The 25,147-nt window shown below is 39.5% G+C and overlaps 1 protein-coding gene across 1 annotated transcript in view; it reads left to right on the top strand.

Annotated features, from left to right (window-relative positions):
• Window positions 1–535: 535 nt before the first annotated feature.
• Window positions 536–25,147, top strand: part of LEF1 (lymphoid enhancer binding factor 1) — a gene marked incomplete at its 5' end in the record, with an annotated part of 106,663 nt that continues 82,051 nt past the window's right edge. Inside the window, 3 exons of the mRNA XM_025212777.1 lie at window positions 536–556; window positions 1,168–1,231; window positions 2,530–2,663. Coding sequence (XP_025068562.1) covers window positions 536–556; window positions 1,168–1,231; window positions 2,530–2,663 — 219 coding nt within the window. The remainder of the gene's footprint in view (window positions 557–1,167; window positions 1,232–2,529; window positions 2,664–25,147) is intronic.

Genomic DNA, 25,147 nt, shown 5'->3' with positions numbered 1-25,147 from the left:
CCAGCTGCCCTAGGGCTGAAAGGAGAGGCATCTACGAGTCCCAGCTTGGGGGCTTAGTGATGCTTCTGCTGCTTTGGAGGCTGCTTGGCCTGGCTGGGGCAAGGGAGACTTGTCCGTCCATCCCCTTCCCAGCCCCCTTTCCCCCTTGTGCCCCAGTGGCCGGGGCAAACTGCAGCCAAGGGGCACTTGAGTTGGGAGAGGCAGAAGCACAGGGTTCAGCTGAGCAGGTGTGGGTTTGAAATCGTCACTAGCCGGGGCTACTGCACTGCCTAGCAGCAGGGTGCCGGGACCTTCTTGTTGGGTACACACGCTGCCAAGGCTCCAGAAGGTTGCTGCCGAGCAGCCCCAGGAACAGTAGAGCATCCTTTCCTTCTGTTTTAGGCGGAGGAAAGGTAGCTGGTGGCTTCTGCTCTTCTTTGCAGTAAGTTTCTCAATTTCAGGGTACCCCAGTCAAGCCTGCTTGCATAGCAAAACAACCAACTGTGGACACGCGCGTCTGTCTTTCCAAATAAAGTTTTGAAATGTAAACTCTTAAAACATCCATCTATGCAAACTGGTGAGTGTCAGGAGGATGCTCTTCCCCTTCCTACATGGGTGCTCACAGCCCAGGACAAATAAATTCCTGTGAATCACAGGATAATCTAATAGCATTAGACCTATAGTCCCTGTGAAATTCTTTGGAAAAATTGGTGAGGTCAGCTGATGAGTCCCACTCTTGAAAGGATTTGCATAAATTGTTTGGTAACAATTCAACAACACAAAAACAACCAAAGACTGGAATTTTTCAAAAGGCACTTGTTTTCCTTTTTCCTTTTTGCATTACTCTAGCAAGACCATTTTGACCAGGGAAGCCGGAAGTATTCTCAGTGGTTAGCCTCTTTAGGAGGGCTACAGCTGTAGGACTTCTTGTGCTACAATTGGTTTTCCAAACTACATCATTATTAAAGCTGTAAAAAAATAAAAATAAAAAAGAATAAAAAAATATCCTTTCAACAGGAATGAGGTGGAGGGAGGAGTACAGGGCCAAACTTCAGATGACTTAAACTGCTTAACAGTAATTTTGATCCTTTAGTAAATCCAGCACTTCAGTGAACAGCAGTGCATAAAAATAACCTTTTTTTTTTCTTTTTCTCTCTCTCTTTTTTGTGGTGGATTCTGTGTGGGTAGGTTTCCAGGCAAGCACAAGCCCAGGAATCATACCATGATAAAAGCCGAGAACTTCCTGAAGAAGGTGAGAAATGTTGAGTTGTTTTTCACTCTGCATTGCAACCTTTTCTTTTCCACATTAACAAGGAACTCAAATGGAATATAATTCAGCTTCTTATTGCACATTGAGTTATGATTGTATAAGTGATCTCTGTTCATGAAAAGAATGCAAATATATCTTCACAACTTAGAAAAGTGAGGTAAATGCACACCAAATCTAACTTAAGCGGCCAAAGGGCATTTCAGTTGTTGGCCAACTGATATTGGTAGGCAAGCAGATTCTTTGCCAAGAAAATAACTATTTTTAGAATATCTGTTTATAGGTAATATTTTCCATATCTCCCATCGCTTGCTTAATAACCCTGCTGAGCTATGCATGCTAAGAAACTATATACTCAATTTATAAACACATCTGTCACTTTAACACATGCAGTTTCATTTCTGTTTTGACTAGTTGATGTTTTGATGTATACGTGCATGCTAATTGAGGAGGATGGGAGAAAATCATGTATATTTTAGTTTAGGAAGCTGGATGAAAATGCAGTAATGTCTTCCACTGTATCATAATGTTTAGTTCATAACTTTTAATATTCTTCATTAGAATTGTAATATGAGTTCTAGAAAAAATTCAGCTTTTCTTTAGTCCTGATATCCACTAATAGACTTAATTTAAACTGGATATTAAACAGATTAAAAAAATGGAACATTCTGTGTGCACTTAATAGACCCCCAATAGTCAGCAGGGTATCCTACATCATCCTGAACTCCTTCACTTTAATTTGCTGCTGGTTAACATGACCAGGGTGAATTGCTGGGGTACTATGTATATTGGACTTGAGAAAGAAGTGATCTGTGTAGCTAGGATGCTGCCTTTTTCAGTCAGTTACACAGGACAGTCCCTAGAAGAATGTGTTGCAAAATCTCCAAATCCTATGGATGCCTTCAGAAATGGAGAATTATGTTTTAAATATCATTTGCTGATATTGCTATTTGAACATATTAGCAAAGTAGACATGTAACCCTGAACTCTTTGCAATAAGTGCATTCCCAACAAATGCCTACATTAGGCCCAAGTCTTAAGAGAGTAAATACTGGCAGGCATACAGTAGAAATAATGCTAAGGTTCCCAGCAATATGCTACTTTAATAATAATAAAACAGACAGACAACCCTATTTCTCTTTCCCCCAAATCTCCAAACCAGCCTCGTGTGTACAGAATACTTCCATGAATGCACAGTGCCTATATACATTTTCTGATCTGCATAAAAAAACCTAAGTGGTAAGATAATATACCGGTAACCCTCTTTTTCTCTGCTTTCACAGGAAAACACCCAGACAGCAGTTTATACAGCAAGGGCCCATCATACTCTGGTTATTCGGGGTATATCATGATGCCAAATATGAATAACGACCCATACATGTCTAATGGATCTCTGTCGCCACCCATCCCTAGAACAGTGAGTTACCTATTATGCAAATTGCCTTGGGAGAGAGAAATTTTCTTCTTGTTCAGGACTGTGTTTTGAATTATTATGAATATTACACTTCTATTCTTTAGGTTCTGTGTAGCTAGCTGTCTAAACTTCTTAGCCATCTTGATTGGAATGATGGTGGAAACATTTAATTTGCCATGAACAAGGCTGAAAATATAGTCTGGATGTTACGTTATAATGTGTGGCTGAATGGCCTAAATGCTACTTTTACGGTAACTCTGGGAAGAAGCACTACTAGACCGGTTTTAGTTCTCTCAGATTGTACTGAAATATAAAAATCCGATGGATGTTTCTTCCTTTACTCAGTTTGTCATGTTCAGTCTTAGCTGATTTTTTTTCTCTTCCTAACATAGACTGCTCGTATAAAGCTGTCATGTATGTGAGAGTGGATGTTACTTGGAAATACAACATAGAAATGATGCGAGAGAGTGCATGGGAAACAGTTGCCGATGATGAGTTAGAATAATTATATAATGCAAGGTTGTGGCTGTAGCTTTTTGTATTTGTTGCATCAAGAGGAGAATCATTGAATCTGACTCTTAAAATTACTAATTTGTTCTGGTTGGTGTAGAAGCGCGCTGGAAGAATAGTAAATATGCTGAATAGTAAATTTCCATTGTTCTTGTAAATCAGTGGAAGCAACCTCAGTAAAACTTCTGGGATTTTAAAAATCTAGCTGTGGAAATTGCACTAGAAGTATTATCTTGGGGAAAGCAGAACTTACAGTGCCTCCTGTTGTAGAATGACACTGCCATTGTATTCCATAATTTTAGAAAAGAATGCTCATTGGTGGTAGCTATTTTCTAAGTGACTAAAATGAAGAGCTAGTAAGAAGGAAAAGCTTTCTGTGGCAAACTCTTTCAAGCAATCGGTTTTATTTTTGCTTTCTTACGCCTTTTAACGTAAGCTTTTTTCTTTTTACTTGTTTGTGGGTGGGGTGGAAATTACCAATACAGATTTCTACATTTAACAGTAGCAACACATTTGTACTGCAAACCTGGAGAAAGTTTTGTCCAAACAAAGGTTTCCTGAATACAGAATGACTCAATAGATTCCGAAACATAGCAAATGTTTCTGTTTTATATGTAACACTCTTACCTGAATGCTTTATTTGTATGATATATCTCAAACAAACAAACTTGAAAAATATTGTTTTTAGGGCTTTCCTGTTCAAAAAAATCTGTCTTGAATAAAAACAAGGTTAGTCAATTTTATTTCATTTTAGAGAGATACATACCTTTCTTTCAAAACAAACAAACAAACAAAAAACTATCCCAAATCGTCTTTTTTACATACGCTGTCTGATGTTGAAAGGCATTTAAAATAACAAATATCCTGACAGATTAAATCGTAATTCCTACTTGCTGATAAAAATGATATAATCCTTTTCAGTATGTAAAGACATTTATATCTGTGTCTCCTGGAAAATAAGGAATCCAGTAACCAGTCCCTTTTTTCTCCACCCTCACACAAATGTATGAATGGAAGAACTGGAATAAGAAATACAATTTAATGATTAGAGAATATAAAACATCAAACCCTGTCCATAAATGTGTTGTTGTAGGGCCACATCTTTGCTGTTAGCTGATCAACTTAACACATCTATTTTTCCTATCTTCTGCTTGAGAAATATTTGAATATCTAGTGTGGAGAGGGAATGCCTCTGCTTTCTAATTGTATTATTGCTTGCCTAACACTTCAGGGATTAATTTAGTGGAGTGTTACTCTGGCATGTTAGAGCAGTACCAGTATTTCTGTAAAACAGTGTTCTTATAACACACTAATGTTGACATAAGTCTGGAGAACTTTCAGTTTAACCACAAGTCTACATGCTTGAGTTGTTTAATAATTTTCTGTTTAATTGAACTATAATATTTGCTAGTCTTCATACTTGACAGCTGGTTTTTAATGTGTGCGAGATCAAAACATTGCACCCAGAAGATTATATACTTGCTTACTTCACCATTAACCACAACCGATATGGCATGTTATGTCTTCCCTCCTGTTCACCTCTGCTCTGTACCTTTGTTGGGCTTCAAACTGTCACCCATTCAAGGGTGGGTTTTTTGGGGGGTTTTTTTGTTTTTTTTGGGGGGGGGGGCGGGGGCTGCTTGTTTACTTGTTTCCTTTCAGAAGAAAAGACTGTTAAAACAGATAAGGTTTGAGAGACCCAACACTCAGCAGAGGTGTTGATCTCTGACCATTTGTGGGTGGAATAGCCTTGTGGTATACCTGAGATTCTTCATTTGCATTACAAAGCCACTGCTTGTTTGTTGCATCTGTTGCCTGGAGATGTTAGGATTCAAAACCATCTTGAGGCACTATTTTTTTTAACATTGTATGAAAAGTCTGAATGATTTATTCCCATACAAATAATCCAATAAATACCAATGCTTTTGAATTTGAAGAGTATAACTTGGTGGCCTTTCGTAATTAATGCTATCTTATTTTGGTATTTGAGAAGCAAAATCTAAAGGGAAGCATGATTTTTATAGGAAGAGGATATAAACTTTAGGCCCTGTGCCTACAAATAAATACTGTACCTTAACTCTGGGCATATGGGGAATCCTACAGATCTGCTTATATGAGCAGAGTTGTGCACCATACATCTGCAAGACTGGTGCATCAATTCAAACTTTTCTTCTACAGATCCTTCTACCAGAGCAATATATATTGTCCTGAACTCAAGAAACAGGAACACTGGTGTTATTCCATGATGGGTTCTTAATGAACAGTTTGAATTGAGAGAGGAGATTGCTGCTGCTAATCACACATGGGTTGGGTGGAAAAAAAATGTAGTTGAAACCTGAAAAGTTTCAGTAGGTGGAAAAAATTACTTTAAAGGGTGGGTGTATTTATTTTTTTTCTCTCCAGATACATTGGTTCTCTAAAGTTCTGCCAGTCATATTCTTAAACTATAGATTTGTCGTGTAGTCAAATCTAAGATACCTACTGAATCCTGGAAGAAGAAAGCTAAAGTGTAATATATTAAAACTGATGCAGACCTTTCTGGGCGTAAAGAGATGGAATTCAAATTTCCATGAATAAATTAAGGTTAGACTGGTCTCTTTTTAGCCCCAGCCTGATAACTGATTTTTCCACTTACTATTTGAAACAAAACGAGATACGAACTCTTGTACAATGCTAGCACCACAGCAAAGAAGCCGCTATAACAGTACATGTTTCTTATCAGATAGCTTTGGTAGGCAGAAGAGCAGAGAAGTTCGTTTAGGTAACTGCAGCACAATGGTATCAAAACCACAATAACACCTGGTGAATGTAAGCCCTGTGGGCTTGAGTTATCACATGGTGGTTTGTCTGAAGCATAGAGTAGGTGTCTACCATGGGAGAAGCAGACAGCTGTTGTGTATTTTGTCCTCCCCCCACCCTTTCTTTTTTAACCCTTTGTGTGAGATTTTAATTTCAGATTGTAAAGGTTTTTACACCAAAGACTGTCTTTTTTGTATTTCTTAAACTCCTCCAAAATGAGCTTGCATTACTAAGCCATTAAATCCATCTCTTTCCTTGGGATTAGATTTTTTTTTAATATATATTTTAGGATATAGAATTTCTTCAGTACCTCCCCTACTCCCTCTCTTGCATACATGCTCAACAGGAGGTATCATCCTTTTCTTAATGGCTGAACTGTCTTCAGATAGCAACTTAAATTATTAAAAAGAGTTGGATATGTCCCACCATGGACAGTGTATGTAGACTTCCATAGTGGAACATAAGGTCAAACAGAAGGGAGATTCTAATACAGGAAGGAATTTTAAAAAAATATGCCCCATGTTGGGAGCTGACTGTGATATACAAATACATGCAGGGACAGTTCCTGCCTGGAAGAGTTTGTATCCCAAGAAAAGCCAAATTGTGTAAAAGAGTAGGGAGAAGCATGAAAAGAAAAATAACAGTAAAAAGTAGTATTTGTGTTTTGGTTGATGGAATCTGTCCTTCTGAAAAACTAGATGGAAGATTTGGTTGTGGTACGGTTACAGAAGTCTTGTTCCTTTATATTCTGACTTGGAGACTTTACTCAGTTAAACTCAAAATGTTCACACCTTGTGTTGATAAACTCTCACGCTTCAGGAATTTAAGTACTGTTATTACATGTGTAAATATTTAAATTATTGGGTGGCTGGATGGTCGCTGCTTTGAATTGGGCTAGCTACATTGGATATAAGCTTTGCTGCATGTAAGAAAGTTTGGTTTTAGTTTCAGCTCCTGTATCACTTATCACCAAGCTTTGCATTTTCTTTCATACTTGACTCTGAGGCCAAGAACTATAAAGGCTGTATGAGTGATCCTACTCTTTTCTTTTCTTATTGCTGCATGGGTAAATGGAGGACTTAAAACATGGCTGTTAGGTTAGTCTTTTACCAGTTTTGGAGTGCCACAGTCCCCTTATTTTAGAAGTTTAGAGTTATGCAGATTAGTTCACTAAATAACTTCCATAAACTCACATGTGGATCTGTAGAAAATGTTATGACAATTTTGGCATTTCATTGGTATAGTCTTGATAGGACTAAAGTGGGATCCTTTTAAAGAGCAATTAAACAGAAGAGCTTGATTTTTTTTTTTAAAGCTGTTTATTAATGAATATCTACCCTGAAGGGAGAAAAGAGGTATTTCCAACACTAATAAGTAAACAATATTCTTTCAAACCTTTCTGTCTGCTGATCTGATGTGAGCATCAGCCTGAGATATGAGGAGGTTCTTTAAAACACAGAAGCAAGCCACAGAAGTTGAAGGGGTTTTCAATTAAATGCAGTGTTTGTTGAGATAGAATCAAAGGTACCTGAACACTTCCAGGTTGGTCCTCTTCCAAAGATCTAATCTAGTTGTTGTGCTAGATATGGGATCTTATGTAGGTCCTGTGCATGTGTAGCGTGTCTGTTAGCTGTCAGTTCCTCACTCGGGTATTTAGTTGGTGAAGTGAACAGGTTTCCTTTTTTTTTTTTTTGCTTACATGTTCCTTTTAAAATAGTCTGTTTGCAAATCTGGATGATTTATTCAGAAATTTCCTTAACTGGGCCATTATTAAAAAGACTTGCTGGCAATGATGGAGTAGAAAGCGATCACTGACTACTTCTTGGCTTTAGACTGAGCTGTGTGGTGTGTGTGTGTGTATGTGTGGCTTTCATCAGTAAAAGTGTTCCACTCTAGTTTTGCTATGAATACTCAAAAAAGAAGAGCTTTTGGTGATTTGGCTATTTACTAAATAACATCCTATTCCTCTATAACTGGAGGTGGTGTATAGAGAAGCTAATTCAATGCAACTTTGAAAAAGTGGAGATTTGCAACTTTCAGTTTTAAGAAATGGGAAACAACTATGTCCATATCTTTGCTTCCACTTCATCATGCACAAGATCATACTAATCTTAATAGCTTGGTGTTAGTGTTTAGGACCACGCAGGATATAGCCTTTACGCATACAGGCTTTTGTTGGTCATTATATCCATAATGTTAAGATATCGAGAGATGGTAGAGCAGTGGTTCTCAACCTTTCTAGACACTCCTTGGAAAACACCATCTCTTTGTTTTTATTCATTTTTTTTTTTTACTACAGAAAAACAGGGCAATTCTGTTGCACAGAACTGGGATCACAACAGCTCAGAATATTTTTGAGACTGTGGATTCCTACTTGAAAGTTCTGGGTTTATCCCATGAAATCATGTTTGTATACCTAGCAGTGATAACATTGTGTGGCATCCAGCAGCACCCTTGAAAAGATCTCAAGGCACCCCAGGGTGCTGTGGGACCCTGGTGGAGAGTCACTGTGCTAGAGGCTCATTCACACAAAAAGGTCAACAACTCTGCCAACTACTTGTAATTCTTGGTGCCCTCCAATCATTTAGTCTGCACGCAAAAGGGCTGTAGGAATGACACCTTATGAGGTAAGTGATTTTTTTTCTAATAATAAAGTGCTTCTGATATGAAGGGGAAATAACACTAAATAAAAAGACTTGCATGTCTTCTAAAGCTGCATCAGGTGCCTGTGTGTGGTTGCTTGTTGTCCCTTGAAGTTAGGGGGCGGGAGCTTGTTTTTAGTGTTGTGCTTTTAAAGACCAATATACAAGAACATGCTTTATGACATCATTGGAAACCTTGTCACTTGAGTTCTGTCAAACCCACAATAGCACTTTCTTATCTCATAAACAACAATTCAGCCTAACCAGTAAGAAATAGAATGAAAACATGCTAAACTAGTGTCAACTGGCCAATGGGGATGGGAATAAAGTCTTGTAAGCCAGGAGGTTCGGTGTCACAAACTATAAATTCTTTCCTCTCTTCCTTCCCATTCAACCTCGGAGGTCTCTACAACTCCAGACTACAGGAAAGGAAAGTGTAGTCATAAGTGTAGCCAGAAGGGACTGAATTGATGGTCAGGCTTCACGTGAGCAGGAAAAGTAAGGCCAGAGGCTTCAGGTTGGAGGAAAAGCTGAGCAGCCAAAGTGGCTTTTTGTTAACCTTTGCAATTGACTCTGGCAGCGGTCTGTGAAATCAAGGCAGCACCATAATTGGACATGCCACCACCATGCTGAGACATGTCAGCACATGCTCTACATGTGCCAACTCCCAAACCAGAAGCAGTGTAGCCATGTTAGTACAATACTGGAGATGCTGAGAGGAAGTTTAACCAAATGAAAGAAGGCTAAGCAACTATGGTTTAGCTTTCGCTTACCACAGGGTAAAACTGAGCTCACATGATAGTCTGTTGTGGAGCAGCTGGTGTACAGTAAAGGCCTGTTCCCTTTTGCCCTTTAGTAAGCTCTTCCATACTCTTACATAGGAAGTAGTGATCTGGTTTATTGAGCTTCTAGTGCCGTGGGTGACTATTGTGCTACCTCTGTTCGGGAGAATAGGGGTGGGGAAAATTTAAGGATACTGGTAACCAAATAATTCTTGCTTAAGAGAATCCTTTAAGCCTAGCATCATATTTTAAATCTCTTCTATAGAAAACTGGATCTCCTCATCTTGATCGTGTTTTAACTGCTTTCTTAAAATGCAAAAATTATTAAAAATGACCTAATAGACTTGGTTTAGTTCTTATCTACATAAAAAAAAAACTACCACTATTGTTGGCACCTCTTTCTACGTCACAGGCGCTATGTGGGGCCCAAGGGCCCTGGCCCCCCTTGGGAAGAGGGTAGGGTTACCACCCATTCGTAATTGGGCAGGACAGTCACGAAATGGGAACATTAAGTCCCGGTCCTGGACTGCATGACTCTGAGGCAGCATTTCTCCCAGATTCCCAGTATTGTGCAGGGATCCGGGTTTTCCATTTACTGCGGAAAAATGCAGGATATGGTGGGTTTCCCTTTGCAGGCTGGCAGAGTTCCAGCCTGAAAGGGGCTGCGGGGAGTGGGACGCAGGGGGTGTCATATGCATGTGCACGCACATGCACACAGCCAGGAATACAGTCCCAGGCAGCAGTGGAGAGCAGCTCTTCTAGCTTCCTGAAGGTAGGTCTATGGGGAGGAGCAGATTGAGGTCCCTATGGTGAGGGAGGGAGTGGGGAAGGCACTGGGCCTGGGGGCACTGTCCAGCTAAGGTGTTGCATGGGGCCTGTGGTGGGGAGCAAGATAGTCACAGGCAGCTTGTCCATGGTGGGGGGGCTCTCTGCTGCTGTGCACACTCCCAGGGTGTGGGATCATAGGGAGGCACATGTCCCCCAGACTCGTGCGTGGAGGGGGGGTAAATGTGGGCCGCCTGCTGTGGGTTCAGGGCTCTCTGACCTGCTGGCTTTGCCGCCATGGTGAGGCACCCCCTGCCCACGCGGCAGCAGTGGGGGTGGTGGCATAGAGTTGTATCCCCCTTTTCTGCTGGGCGGGCAGGGGGCAGCAGGGCAGCCCCAGCAGTGCTGTAGGGGAGCAGGGAGGCATCATTTTAGGTTACCATCCCCATTTCCCCCTCTTCCCCCAGCAGCAAAAATAAAAGTCAGTATCTGTAAAGAAGCAAGGGAGTCTGGCTGAGCTCCGTTCTTGCTGGTAAAGTTTGTTCCTTCCATTGTGAAGAAGGTAGTACTTGTGCTTCATGTACTATTACTACTTCTTGTTTTGGCCCATGGTAAGCTTAATAAGTCATAGATTTCATAGACATTAGGGCTGGAAGGGACCTCGGAAGATCATTGAGTTCAGCCGCCTGCCCGAAGGGCAGGAAGTCAGCTAGGGTCATAGAATCCCAGCAAGATAAGCATCCAATTTACTCTTGAAGGTGTTCGATGTAGGTGCTTGAACCACCTCCGATGGCAGGCTATTCCAGACCTTGGGGGCTCAGACAGTAAAGAAATTCTTCCTTATGTCCAGCCTGAATTGGTCTTGCAGTAGTTTATAACCATTCAACCTCGTCATCCCTTGGGGTGCTCTGGTGAACAAACATTCCCCCAGATACTGATGGTTACCCCTGATAAACTTATAGGTGGCCATCAGGTCACCCCTGAGCCTGCGCTTTTCCAGGCTAAAGAGCCTCATAGCTCTCAGCCTGTCATCGTAAGGTCTGTTTTCCTATCATCTGATCATGCACGTGGCTCTTCTCTGAACTCTCTCAAGCTTCTCCACATCCTTTTTGAATTGTGGGGCCCAAAACTGGATGCAGTACTCCAGCTGCGGCCTCACCAAGGCCGAGTACAAGGGGAGAATGATGTCCTGGGATTTGCTTGAGAAGCATCTATGAAGGCAAGCCAGCGTTTTGGTCGCTTTAGTAGCCGCAGCATCGCACTGCAGGCTCATGTTCATCTTGTGGTCAATGATGACCCCCAAGTCTCTTTCTTCTGTAGTACTAGCCAATGCAGCACTGTCGAGCCTATAAGGATACTGCAGGTTTTTCCTCCCAAGGTGGAGAACCTTGCATTTTTCAGTGTTAAACACCATCAGATTCTCGTCTGCCCATTTGCTGAGCCTATTCAGGTCAACCTGAATCGCCCTCCTGTCTTCAGGTGTGGATCCTTTGCCCCAAAGTTTGGTGTCATCGGCGAACTTGGCCAGTCCCCTTCTGACTCCAATGTCCACATGACTAATGAAGATGTTGAACAGTATGGGTCCAAGGACAGAGCCTTGGGGAACCCCACTGGTCACAAGGCACCATGATGATTGACTGCCATCAATTACCACCCGGGTCCAACCACAGAGCTAATTTCCCAGCCAGCAGAAAGTCCACTCATTTCAAATGTAATTTTCTTAACCTGACAGCCCTATTTCAAGATTTGGATCTTGTGCGTATGTTTGTATTTATTTATTTATTTTTGGCTTCCCACTTCAAAGGAATCTGTCCTCTCAGCGAGAAGGTGATTGAACGTTTAAATAAAAATGTATTAATTGAATCTTTGCGATTTGAGCAAAAGGTGCAGTTGGGGAGTTAACATGTGCCCTAACTGTGCTAATTAGCCAGGAATTTCCCACTCTCATGAGGGGAAAAATGGTGATCCAAATCTTTTTAAAAGAGCTCAGATGCATTCAGTTGACTTTGGTTTACTGATTTTTTTTTTTTTTTTTTTTTTTTTTTTAAATTCAGATGGATAGCAGAAAGAAAAACATCTTGATTAAAGAGCATAGCTCAGTTTCCATCTGAAGGATCCTGTTTTTCTAATTGTCTTCTATAGAAGTGAAAGCAAAGCTTGAATGTTTTGTTTCCTTAAGGAGCTGGGAACATGGCTTATATATTAGTGTGTGACAATCCATAACGTAAGTTTGGCCACTACAAGCTATCACTGTGCTTTTGCTATACAATTATGAAATGAACAGCTTAACTTAATACGAGCAGGTCAACAAGCACTTGTGCTACTTTTATTAGGCTTATGCATATAGCCATTTTGACTATATTTGTTATGTGAGACAGGGCAAATACTTCTAGTCACAGAAGTGGGTTTGTGTGCTGCAGCATAAAGTTGTAGATAGATCTTTCTTAAACCAAACTGCACTGAGTCAAGGTCTCTTGTGATTCTGCAGTTCCACTTAGGGAAAATACATATGCATGTATGCCTCTTGGAAATGTTCTAGGTGTATGGTTAGAAGTGGCATTTCTGTACATCTGTCAGGAAGCTCTGATAATGTTGTCTTAATACATAACATAAACATGTTTTGGTCTAGAGGTGATCTTTTCCTCACCTTTTGGGTAAGAGGGAGTCTTAAAATAGATTATGTGCTGGTGTGCTAGAAATATTACAGAGGTCCCAGCCTCAGTTGGGATCCCTGTGCTAGGTGCTGTGCATATTTACTGCTCTCAGCTTTAAAAGATCTTCCATTAGACACTGTGAGTTATGACAACTAAAATCACATAACAACAATCCTGTGAGTGAGGTATTATAGGGCTTACGGGACATGATGATGAAAGATGACAATAAGACTGCTACAGGCATCAGTGGGAGTTTTACTTTACTCTGTATAATTTGGTTTGAGATATGTAAGTGGTGTTCCTTTGCAAGAGACACAAGACAAATGTCCTTACAAAATGTGAGATCAGAGGCCATCTAGCAATGACTCAGTTAGCTATGTGAGCCTGGAAAGGGGCACTGATAGGGGGAAAAGGGAATGTAGAGCAGCAGCTTTTGTAGGGTTTGGATCAGAGATGAAGACCCAAAATAGATAAATTATGTTGTGGGGTTTCCTGCTTTGGGTTCTAGTGACACTAGCTGTGATGACTTGAATTTATTAGTACTTTTTTTCTTGATGTAATTATACTCTGTATATGAAAACTTTATGTGATGGTCCCTGTGCTAGTCACTGTCTCCTGACTCCGGACTTGAGCATAGGGGCTTCTCTGCCTATTCTACATTAAGTCAAAGCAAAAGTGTCTTAGTGAGGCTATATTAACGTGGTACTTCCTTTGACAGGTAGAGATAAGTGTAGGTATGTCTATTAGTTCATCAATCTGCTCCCCAAATTTATGGATATTGGTAATGTAGAGGGGTATGTATGTTCACTTTGAAAACTTGCAAGTTCAGCAATTGCAATGCTTTTGCTTGTCATCAGTGATGGTCTGCTATGTTATAACAAAATTGGGTCAGCAGTTAAAATGATTAAAACAGTAGTATATCATGTTGCTTATTGTTACAATTAAACCAATTCCTTCTCCCTTCCTGAAGTAACCCCGGTATCACAGGGCTGCTATAATATCAGAACAACCATTATTCCAGGGAGGTTGCAGCCATGGCTGCAGCTAATGTAAAAGCAGGTTTCCTAAGAAAACTAACAGTGCTCTTGTTTTAGCAGAGCAGTGTTATGATACCACCCTCTTTCACTGGATAGATATGGGTAGAATATAGGGATTTTCTACTAGGCCATTCTTATACAACAACCTTTTCCATTTTTCATATTACATTCATCCCTTTTACCTGACTGATCTTTGGGGCCCTTTTCCCCAAAGTATGGCCTATTGTACTTAGACCTGCATGTTTTTTCCAATGCATTCCATTTCATTTTTTAAAACATATTAAATGATCCTACTGACAGTGGTGAGCTGAAGTAGACAACATATTGAGGTTTGATCACTCTAATCTCATGTAGAGACTGCTTGGTATTTCAGCAAATGCTAATTTCTAGCATCAGGTACATATGAACTACCTGGTAGAAGGAATAAAAATCTTACCAGATCTCTCTGTGTGGAGCTGTCTCTGAGCTCTGCAAAAACCTAGTTCATTCTAGCTGCATATGCAGCACAAGACTAGACTACTACGGAGGTATCAAAATCACAATAGAAGCATTCAGACCACTTTGGGGAATAGGCAAAGGTAGAAGAGTAGAAAAGCTTGTAAATAAACTTGTCTTTTGGAACCCCTCTTTGCTTGCTGCCTCAGCTTGAATGCCTGGGAATGTGCAGTCTACAAGAGAAACTTCACTCTTGTCTATCTGAGTTAAGTAACAAATCCATCACTTCCAGGAAAGAAGGAAGAATATTTTCTATTGTCACTGATTGCTATAGGATGTTGCTCACCCTTCACCCATGTGCCTTTTTGTGGCCTTAGGAGCCAGTTTCCTCTCTCTTCCCCATATCACTGACTTCCAAAACAAAACTGCCAGTTGGCGGAAACCTAGTAACTTCAGACTTGACTTTTCTTCAGCTACCAGAGTTCAATGGAAGAGGAGTATGTGCTTCTAAATGTAATGTGATATTGCTTAAAGGAGTTTGATTGAGCATTCTAGAAAATGGGATAGTTGCAGAGTACCTAATCCAACGTTCAAGCTGCAGGAGGTGGCTAAACAAGGCAGCCTCTTTAAGGAGTACAGAACTACTGTAGACCAGCAAGTGCAGTTCTAAGGGCCTAATGTAGCCTAAAAGAATAAAATATTTTAAGTCTCATACTTTTAATAAACCATTTTTTTTAAAGTTCCTTTATTTGTTCTTTTATTAGATCAACACAGCATACTTTCTGTTTTAAAAAATACCCCAAGAGAATAACAAAATAACTGTCCGAAAAGCACTTTGCAAAATAGACCATCTCTGGTAACTCAGTTTATATTTATCAAGCACGTAAGTAATTAAAACACTAATTTGTCACTGGTTAGATAGGCTCCTAATCCAGAATCACTCCTCAAAGCATAAACTAAAACCACAAAAAATTACCATTTTGCTAAAATTTACCATTCTTAACTTGTTCAGTCTTCTCTTGCATGCTAGTGAAACTAAGTCGCTTTAAATATTGGGGTGTCCAAGGAATTGTTGCTTTGGGATGTTGGTGTGAGAAAAGTAGCCTTTACTTTTCCCATTTTATGAACCTTATTGCAGGAAAAAAGAGGAAGCCTGGGGTTACTGGTAAAGATGTCAGCTAAAAAGCAAAGTTGCCAAGATCTTAAAGGATGTGTGTGTAAGGAAGTGAGTGGGTTGTCTTCAAGAATGAGTCTTGAGATGTTATCTGATATCAGGTATTTGAACCATCTTGGCTTTTTATCTGGTGAGAAAATGGTTTTGTGAGTGAGGAGAACAAAAAAGATGTACTTCACAATCATGTAAAAATATTTAGGTTTGTCTAACAACCTGGATTTTGTTCTGAAAACTATTCCACTACACTGCTACATGATGTTACAGTATAAGGATACTTTGTAAAAGCTAAGAATGTGCTTGTTAGCAAAGGGATATTAATGGAAGTAGTTAAAGGCCCAATTATTTGGTTCCTTGGTCATAATGTTTATGGTCAAAACATTATTTTCTGACAAAAAACATAATGATGTTTTGTGTTAGTCTTTTTTTTTTTAATGCAAGTTTATGGAAAAACTACTATTTTAAGAAGTTCCCATTTTTCCAACAGACCTAAATACAGTTTGTAGGTTATTTCCCTTTTCAGTAGCAAAGTGGAAAGAGAGAAGAGAGAATAGAAGGAAGAAATCAATTGAAGAATAGAAAGGAAGAAATCAATCACTTTTTTGTAACCACAATGAAAATAAATTGTGTCAAAAAATGCTTTGAAGGATGTCAAAAATACCTGTATTTGTTTAATGAATTTCTGACTGTGTGTGTGTGTGTGTGTGTGTGTGTGTGTGTGTGTGTAACTTACAAACTTTCAACAAGTTGTAGCCCCAAAATTGCAAATGGATATATTGTCTTGGCTTGTTGCATTGAAAGTGCCCTGACCCACATAAAAATATTGTGTGTAGGTTTTTATATGTAAAAATTCTGTCCCCCATTCTCTACGCCGAGTCAGAGCTGCACAAAGTGATGTAATTGTACTACTGTTAAATTACAACTACTTAAAGGTGGAGCTAGAGTCTGAGACTATGTAAGAAGGTGAGCTGTGGAATGTACTGTAACTTCCTCATTCCTTAAAGAGTTCAAATAAATTTGGTGATGCATTTTGCTCAGAACTGTTACAATACAGTTCAAAAGACAGATTTTCCCCTTTTCTCACTAAAGCATCTACAGCCTAAACAAACAGAAATATTAGCCCCAGTCTCACAAAGTGGCAGTAGAGGGGCATTGTTAGTGTGTTGGCCGGTAGTGTATGGTGAGGCGGTGATAGAGCTGGGAGTGGGACCTAGAGTTCTTGGGCCATTCTTGGTAGATGAACTACAGCAGAGCTTTCCAAACTTTTCATGTTGGTGACACACTTTTTAGACATGCATCATTTCGCGACACAGTAATTCAGTTCTGGGGGAGGGGCCAAGGGAAGCAGACGCGAGTAAGGGAGCTCTGCGGTGCCCTTCCGCAAAATTTTCTGCATTTCACGCGACACACCTACACACTGCTGCCGACACACTAATGTGTCGCAGCACACAGTTGGGAAAGCTCTGAACTACAGGAATGCTGTTGAAAAGAAACTATTCACCTCATGAGACAAGTCTGCTTGCTATTTTGGATTCTTCAGGGTTTTGTTATTCAGTATATAATGTAATGACAAGCAAAAAGCCATTGTGTATGTCCAGGGAGAGTCTTGATGGTTAATCAGACTGCAGCATTAACTAAAACAACAGAATTTAACCAAATAAAAGTGAAGGTGATTCTTGTAATTTCAAACACCGTCCCTTTGGTTTAAAATTGAGACCTCAATTTGAATTTTTTCTAGTATTTCATATAGACCTCTGGTACAAAACTTGAGAAAATTAGAATAGCAAGTCAGAAACATTAACATTTCTTTATGTCAAGGAAACGTAAGCAGGCCTGTTGAATTGAGAACTATTAGTATTTTAACTTTTTCTTTTTCCTGCCTTTAGTGATGCATTTATTTCTTCTGAGGGGGCAGGAAGAGCAGTGCTTGTTGAGAGCAACATCACTTGCACTTCTGTCTTGCCTTTAGTCTCTCAAAATTAAACCAAATTTGCATGCAATTGGCAAGGCACCTTGTTCTGACTCTCCCAGGAAGCAGAAACCACAAATTGCCTATGCACCTGTTGTGCCGCTTGGCATAATATACTTCTTCCACTGGCTCAGGATCCTCTGTTAATACAACAGCATTCTTTTCTGCACCAATGTGTTTGCAGCTTTGCCCTTAATGAATTGGGAGGATTCAGATCAGCCACTCCTGGCTTCTGTGTAATGTTAATGAGGCTACAGGGATAAATGGGTTTAGCTCACCCCCGAGCACAGGCAGCAGGAGCTGTTCCCTGCCTAGTAGAGTACTCTGACATGTAACTTGTGCTTTATTACGAACTCTGTACAAGCAAGCATGAGGCCTACAGCTGGTTGTATCACCTGTGAAACATTAAAGCTTCCCAGGAGGCTCAGTAAGAACACTGCCATGCAACTAACTGAGCGCTGGTTGATATGTAGATGGACTTTAAAATTTCCTCTATAGCATCCTGGCATGCTTGCTGCTGTCACATATGAGTATGACCTGGGAATATTTTTAGAGGAGGAAAACCTTCAGCTGCTTAGTTCTTTGCATGTTGCATAATGACTTTAATTCTCTAAAATACTAGTGTCAGGATTACTCAGTTTGTCAGGGATATAAATGTTTATTCTTGTTTTACACTCCTGCTGCTCATAACCACAACTAGTTGCAATGGATTAAGGCATAGAAACCTTACAATGTGCCTTATGTGCACAGCATGAATAAATCTAAATGCCTCATGATTGTTCCATAGGCTAAAAGTTATGATTTAAACATCAGGGAACTTCTACAAACATTGAAATAAGGCGTTTAAGACCTAGTTTGCAAAGGATCTGCTAATAAAAATACTAAACCACTTAACAAAAAAGGGATTAACCTATTCCTTTCCAATAATATAGTATTTACTAGCCTGACCAGTTCTGGACTGTGGTGCTGTCACAACTTGCAGCACAATGTATAGCAACCTGTGAATATCTTTGGCCTATTTTATAGGAACCCTGAGAGTGGCAGGGGTTTCCAAGGTGAGGGCTATGTTTATAGAACAGACAGGAATCTTCTTCTGGGGTATTGGTTCATTTCATTATAGCCCTGGTACTGCAGTGAAGCTGGGAGGAAAGGTCAGGGTATTTTTTTGCTTGGACTGAGTCCTAACTCTTCTAGCTTCCTCTCTGCCTCTCGTTCACTTCCTTTGAATATGAGTTTATTGGAGAAATGAGGATGGAGATTCACCGTAGACTGTCAGACTGTGACAAATCAGTCAGTGGCAGTGGGCTATCAACTTGCTTTGGAGATTAAGAGCAGCAGAAGTGCTGGACTACAGGAGAACAGATGCACTAATGCATTTCCTCTAACTACAAAAAAAAGGGTCCATGCAAAAGCCCAGAGCATCCCAATAATTAGACTTACGGAAACTATCTACTAGTATTAAGCCCATAGAGAGAGAGAGTTTAATGGACTCTTGCTAGCCAATAGCATTAATCAGGTGGATCTATGCCTTGTTACTGCCAGCAATATATAAAATGGAAAAGTTCATCATTGTTTTGCAGCTGTTCCTTCTCACCTCTTCTTCCTTCACAGCCCCAATACTTCACTGCTTTCAACCCTACCTGCTATAATAGATTTTTTCATCATACCCAGATAATTAGGTGTCAGCTATTTTGAATGAAGTGGACAAGAAGTTAGGAAGCCTAAAGCCCAGGTAGTAAAATTGTGGATCTAGTTTATCTAGTAGCTCAGCTGAGACAGTTTATTGTGTGTGAGAAATTTGGTCTTGTTCATTGGTAGGGTCAGGCTGATGAAAGTTTTAAGGTGTTGGTTATGACCTATAAACTATACCAGGAGACTAGCAAGTATCTAGCGCAGGTCCCAGAACAGTGATATCAGACTCCTAGCAATATGTTCTGCTTGGTTTACTGTCCGTTCTCCCCCCCACGCCCCCCCCCCAAAAAAAACAAACCAAAAACAAACAACAACCCAACAACAAATCAACCAAATAAAACCCCAAACCCATCCCAAAACAACAAAAAACACAAAGCTGCTGGATTCTGTACCAAGCATCAGACTCTAAATGACGCATAAGGAGTAGCCCAAGTATCACACATGATAATAGTTTAGCTTAGCTTAGTTGGTAGTGTCATTGTCCATAGGAAAGAGGCACTGGAGCAGAAAATATTTCCTATTAAGTATCAAGGGACTTAATGACTAAACAAATAAAAAGTGAATGTTTAAAACAATGAAAGAAAACCAAGTTGGCCAAGAGGAAAGTAATACATTAATGTTCATATTTATATTGCATTTGCATATTTTCCACACCTGTATAAGTGTCCACCCAGCCACTTAAAACTCTCTAGCTGGCAGCTAGATGCTTCCATCTATCTCTATATTTCTACTGTAATTTTAATAAAGCTGCCATCCTTGCATTTCAAAATGGGAAAGGTATTTATCAGAATACCTAACACTGCATAGTTTTGTGAATCAGTAGGTACAGATTGGTTCAATGTCATTGCAGGGTTTCTGATGCTACTTTATTTTTTTTTTTAATCTCTTCCTTATCTCTACTTCCTCAAATTATTAAACTTCAAAAGTTTTATTGTGATAATTTGGAGAAAAAGGCTATGAATTTTAATCGGAACTCAGAACAGTCTCTTTTGCTAAAGACAGATTTATCTACTCGCAGTGTTGAAGTCAGTCGGGGCTGGGGGGGGTGGCTGTATGAGTGTTTGGCAACTCTAAAAATGAATCTTGATGTATCGAGACTGATTTTAAGATGTCACAATAATGGTCTGTGTGTGAGTGCACACTTCTGCAGAGAAAAGAGAATCTCAAAGGAAGCAGCTTTGATTTTTTTTCCTTTTTTTTTCCTTTTACTTTTTTATCCTTTAGATAACTAATGAGGATTTTATGCAGTTCTAAGAGAGACATGTGATACATTACAAATGCACGAGTGAACCATTGTCAGTTTACTACAAGGAGCTGAAAAGGAAAGATGGTCCTTTAGGCATCTATATTATTTTGCCTTGCATCAGGTGCTATAAAAGTTGCTAAACCTACTGCAAGTTGCAATATTTTTCCCCAATTTGAATGACTTATCCAATCATATTTTTTCTTTAGCCTTTAGGTTTGAAAAAGCATGTGCATAATTGGTTCATTTTGTGTGGTCTAGGCTATAAAAAATGCCCCCTCTGTTCTTTCCATATGAAAAACATGTTTTTAATTCTGGGAAACTTATATAATTTTGTGTGCTTTCTTTTGTATTTTGGATTAAAAACAAATGCTTTCCTCCCCTAACTTTGCATGTTCCAATTACAGAGTTGTGAAAATAAGTCATCTTTCGGCTTTTGTTACTTTAAAACAGCTATCGGTGATGTCAGAGTCAATACTAAAAGCATTAAGAATGCTGGCAGAATGTAATGCAGCTGCAATCCAACATGATGTTGGAAATGGGGTTGAGAGCATAAAGGCTTTCCATATTCCCAGGGCGCACAACTGCTTGCGGCCTTGGCTTTGATCTCTTCAAAGGCTGCTGCCTCCTCCTAGATGGAGAGACTTGGCTGCCACTCGCTTGCATTGAAAAAAGGCAGAGGTCTCTATTCAGGCAGAAATCAATCACTGTGCAGAAACAATTATGTGTAATTCAACCATCATGAAAACAGGACGAGATTATGGGTTTGTTACCTGAGTGACTGTGTGGAGATGAGGAACAGAGAACACTGGAGTCCTGCTGACATGCCACATCTTGATGACAATTATAGACATATGAATGATGTGGCGGGAGGGGGAGGCATGATGACAAATGCTGGTCACGCTGTCCAGCAGAGCAGAAAATGAGGTTACAATTGGGAGATAATGTTTGCATATGTAACCATATTTCAGCAAGCTGGGCAACTTTAGGGAATAGATGAGATGGGTTCTCATAAACAAAGTGTGTGTATAATGGGTATTAGCTTTTTCTAATATCTTATTAATACCAAATCAGAGTGCCAGCATTTTAAGAACTGATTATTTGAAGCATTCTAGCAATGTTTGAGGCATGGGAAGGGAAGAGATATGAGAGACCTCAGAAGTTAGGCTTTTTTCTTTTTTTTAATTGCCACCCTCTCTTTCTCCCTCCCTTCCCCCACCCCCAATCTTAGGCTATTATAGGGTTAGTATATTGGTTTTGTATTATATAATATGCACAGCATCTTGTTTATTTTAACTTGCCCTCTAAGGGGTATCACGTTGGTTTCATAGTGCTTCATCTTCAAGTGATTTCAAGCATTGTAAGATTTTCATGGTAATACTTTGGCTGTAGCAGGCTTGTATGTAACATGATTCTTTAGAAGAAAACACCCTCTGACCTGTATGGTTTCCTCTTATTGGGAATAAGGAGACTTTTTTTTTTCCCTGGGTAGGGAGCTATAAGCTTTCTAAATTTCTCTTTAAATAGACTTGGCTTGTACAGTGTTTGTCATGAAGATTTTTATTTAAAATCTTATTAAGTATAAAGCCTTAAAATAGCTTTCCTTCCCACCCTGGCCCCAAAAATGGCAAAATAAAACACAGATGACTGATTATAAAATAGTATCCGTGCTCAGTTTGATTCACAGGGCTAGGTTTACCTTTTATGCTGCTCAAGCTTAGACATCAGAGGCGTGAGAGCTGCTTTGAGTTACAGATCTTCAAACAATAAGTCAAAACAAAAAATCAATCCCTCCGGTCCCTGGGTGCAGTTATCTAAAGATAAAAGAGAAAAATAAAGTTATGCTAAAGCAGATAGAGGAAAGGAACAGATATGTCGAAGAAACACAGAGGACAAGTGCAGAGTTGAAGTGGGCCTAGTGTGAGCCAACATCAATGAATTTTATCTTATCAAAAAGTTTTCGGTTTGCCAATTCTTTTCAATCTGGATCCATCTGCTCCAGGGTTGCCTGAAGCATTGGCTTCAATAAAGTTGTTTCATACCCCCTCTTTTGCCCATTCTCCAGCCCTCTTAAAAATAATCACACAGGAATTAGACTGCACTTCACTCAAGGTATAAAACTTTGTTGCAGACTTCAACAGCAAATTAGGGACTATGATAATTCCTTGATATGTTAAACATAAATTGAGATTTCTTTTAAAATGCTTAGTGAAAGGTGTAGACTTACATGAAGGGTGAGCCAAAATCCTACAGTGTGCTTTCTTTTCTTATGAGGGAGTTTAGGCTTTTTTTCCTAGACCAACTCTTATATTTAACTGCAAAGAAATATGATTTCCATAGCTCTCCCCACCCCAGCATGGGTGGGGGAGGTAGTTTAGTTAGTCTGAATATATGATTTAGTGTTGTAAGTCCCAGTTCTGCAAAGGTTTCAACTTCACACATGGGAGCAGTCCCACTAAAATTGCATTCATAGAACCAGAGCTTGGCTACTCCATCAAGTGAGGCCAAGCTCAAAATAGGACTTGCAGCTCTTTAGAAGCCTGTTGCTCTTGTGAAGCTCAGTGTTCTCATTTATAGAGTCTCCAATAACATTAAAAATGGAGTTTGATTCTCTCTTGTCAAGCCCAAACAAAATTGGCATAGTAAAACCTTTTTAATATGATCAAAGTAAGAAACCTAGGTGAGGGACTTGAATCTTCAGAAACCTGGAACTAGTATACAGAAAAAATATAGATCTGTTAATATTACTACTGTTAAGTTCCAGTTTTGGGGCCTGTTAGACAAATATCAACACAAACTGTGCAAAGGGTTCAGTTATTGTGGGTCATGTTCTGATTATGCCAAAATCTTAACAGGAAACTGTGTTGCAGGTAAATAAAATCATAAGAAAATCCTGTTCCTGTGACCTCCAAAGGTGGGTTTACTATATCTCCCACAAGAGATGGAGAACTTGCCTACAACTGTGGGTGAAACTGGCATTATAAGTACATTTTTTGATCTCACAAAACAAAAAATGGATAGCAAACAGATTGTCTGATTAACACTGCTTTGCAGAATAGAATCAACCTCATCTTATAGACCTGTTAATATTAATGCTTTTAAAATTTCTCATTACAAAGAATTTATAGCACACTTCCTTTTCTTTAAAGCTCAACTGGAAATGTATAGGTCATTGCTTTTGAAGGTGCAAAATTCCCACTTTATTTCACTTGATGTAGTGCATCCTCTTACCTCTTCTAAAGCTCTACTTTCAAAGCTCTGGGAAAATCTTGCGAAGGCGAAAGTAACTTTAGTCACTTATGTTTTTATCTTTCCTGCTTTAAAGAAAAACTATCTCTTTGGCCCGAAAATTATATTTTCATCAGCTGTCTCCCAGGACTAGACCTGTTTTGGTGGGGGGGGATACTCCTTGGGACAAACCAGTGATTTTCATTAAGAATAGTGTTGAAATTTTGCTTGCTAGACCTGCTTTTTATTCATGTTGAAAACCACAAGTGTCTGCCTATTGGTGAGACTTGATTTGTTCCTTTTGGCACATATGTAACTTATGACACTCTAGAATTAAGCTTGCCAGGTTTAAATAGTGATATATTTTTTTTAAAGCTGTTTCCCACTATTGGCCCTAAATCTTCAATCCGTACTCGTGTATTTCCAGTTACGTAAAAGTTGAGTAACTTTGGCAGGTATAATTGGAATCCATCTTGGATTCCAGAGGCTGAATCAGGGTTTCTAAGGAGCAGATGATTGAGGTATAGGAGTCAGGAGATCCATTGATTCAGATGTGTGACTTGTGACATGGATATTAAGCAACAGATACAGTCGGGGACATGATGTGCATCTATTTTATGGATAAAAAGGCTCTATGGAAATTCAGGTATGAAATTTTAAGTGCAATGTCATGATCCACAACAAAACCAGAACAGCTCCTGACTTTATTAAGATTTAGAGAACAAATTCCTAAGGAAATTGTTCGAGGGACACAGAGAAGATGTGGCATAGATCCCAGCTTAAAAACAAAAACACAGTAGTAGATGTAAACCTGCTGTTAACCAGAATATGCTGTTCATCACTTTTCGGCTTGTGGCAAGTGGAGTACTTTACCTACTGGCTCTGCAGGTTTCAGGCAGCTAATTATATTAAAAGAAATACTAAAGTGCATGAATATCTTTCCATAGAAGCAGTTGCAATACATTGCACTGGTATTTTTTGAGATTGCAAATGAGAGGGAAGTAAAGGAAATAAAAAGCAATCCATGTGAAATTCTGGTTTATACTGCAAAAGTCTGAGAAACCGTCTTTTAAGGAATAGGCCAAATGTTTTTAAATAACATTTAATCAGCTCAAAATGCAAGACAACCCCTGATTTAAGTTGTTTCCACCTCCTTTTAGTGTTCAAAACTGAGCTCTACTCATTTCAGATTAAATTGGCATCCCGTAGATTATTTTGTTTTGAAAACTACTATAATGGCTCTCCTTCCTGCCTTCCCTTTGATGTGCAGAACAGAATGGCCTGTCTCTCTCATCAGGAATAGTCTAGGTAACAAATTGTACTAGAAACCGGACTGAATCTGCTACTTGCGACTCATGACAAAAGCTGAAGGGGTGAGAGATTGTGGTGCTTTTTTTGTGTGTGCACGTGCACCAGCTGTGCTATTGAAGTTTTTTTGCATTTTTGGTTAAGCCCCTGCAGTGGTCACTATCACATCATTCAACATACAGTTGCTGACAGAATGTTTCATAGATGTGCAAAAACTTCTTGTACCATAACAGTCAAGATGAATTAATTACA

The sequence above is a fragment of the Alligator sinensis genome, unplaced genomic scaffold (genome assembly GCF_000455745.1).
Source record: "Alligator sinensis unplaced genomic scaffold, ASM45574v1 scaffold66_1, whole genome shotgun sequence".
In the NCBI taxonomy this organism is placed as follows: domain Eukaryota; kingdom Metazoa; phylum Chordata; order Crocodylia; family Alligatoridae; genus Alligator; species Alligator sinensis.
The sequence above is the reverse complement of the archived record's forward strand: the minus strand, read 5'-3'. Positions and strand labels throughout refer to the sequence as shown.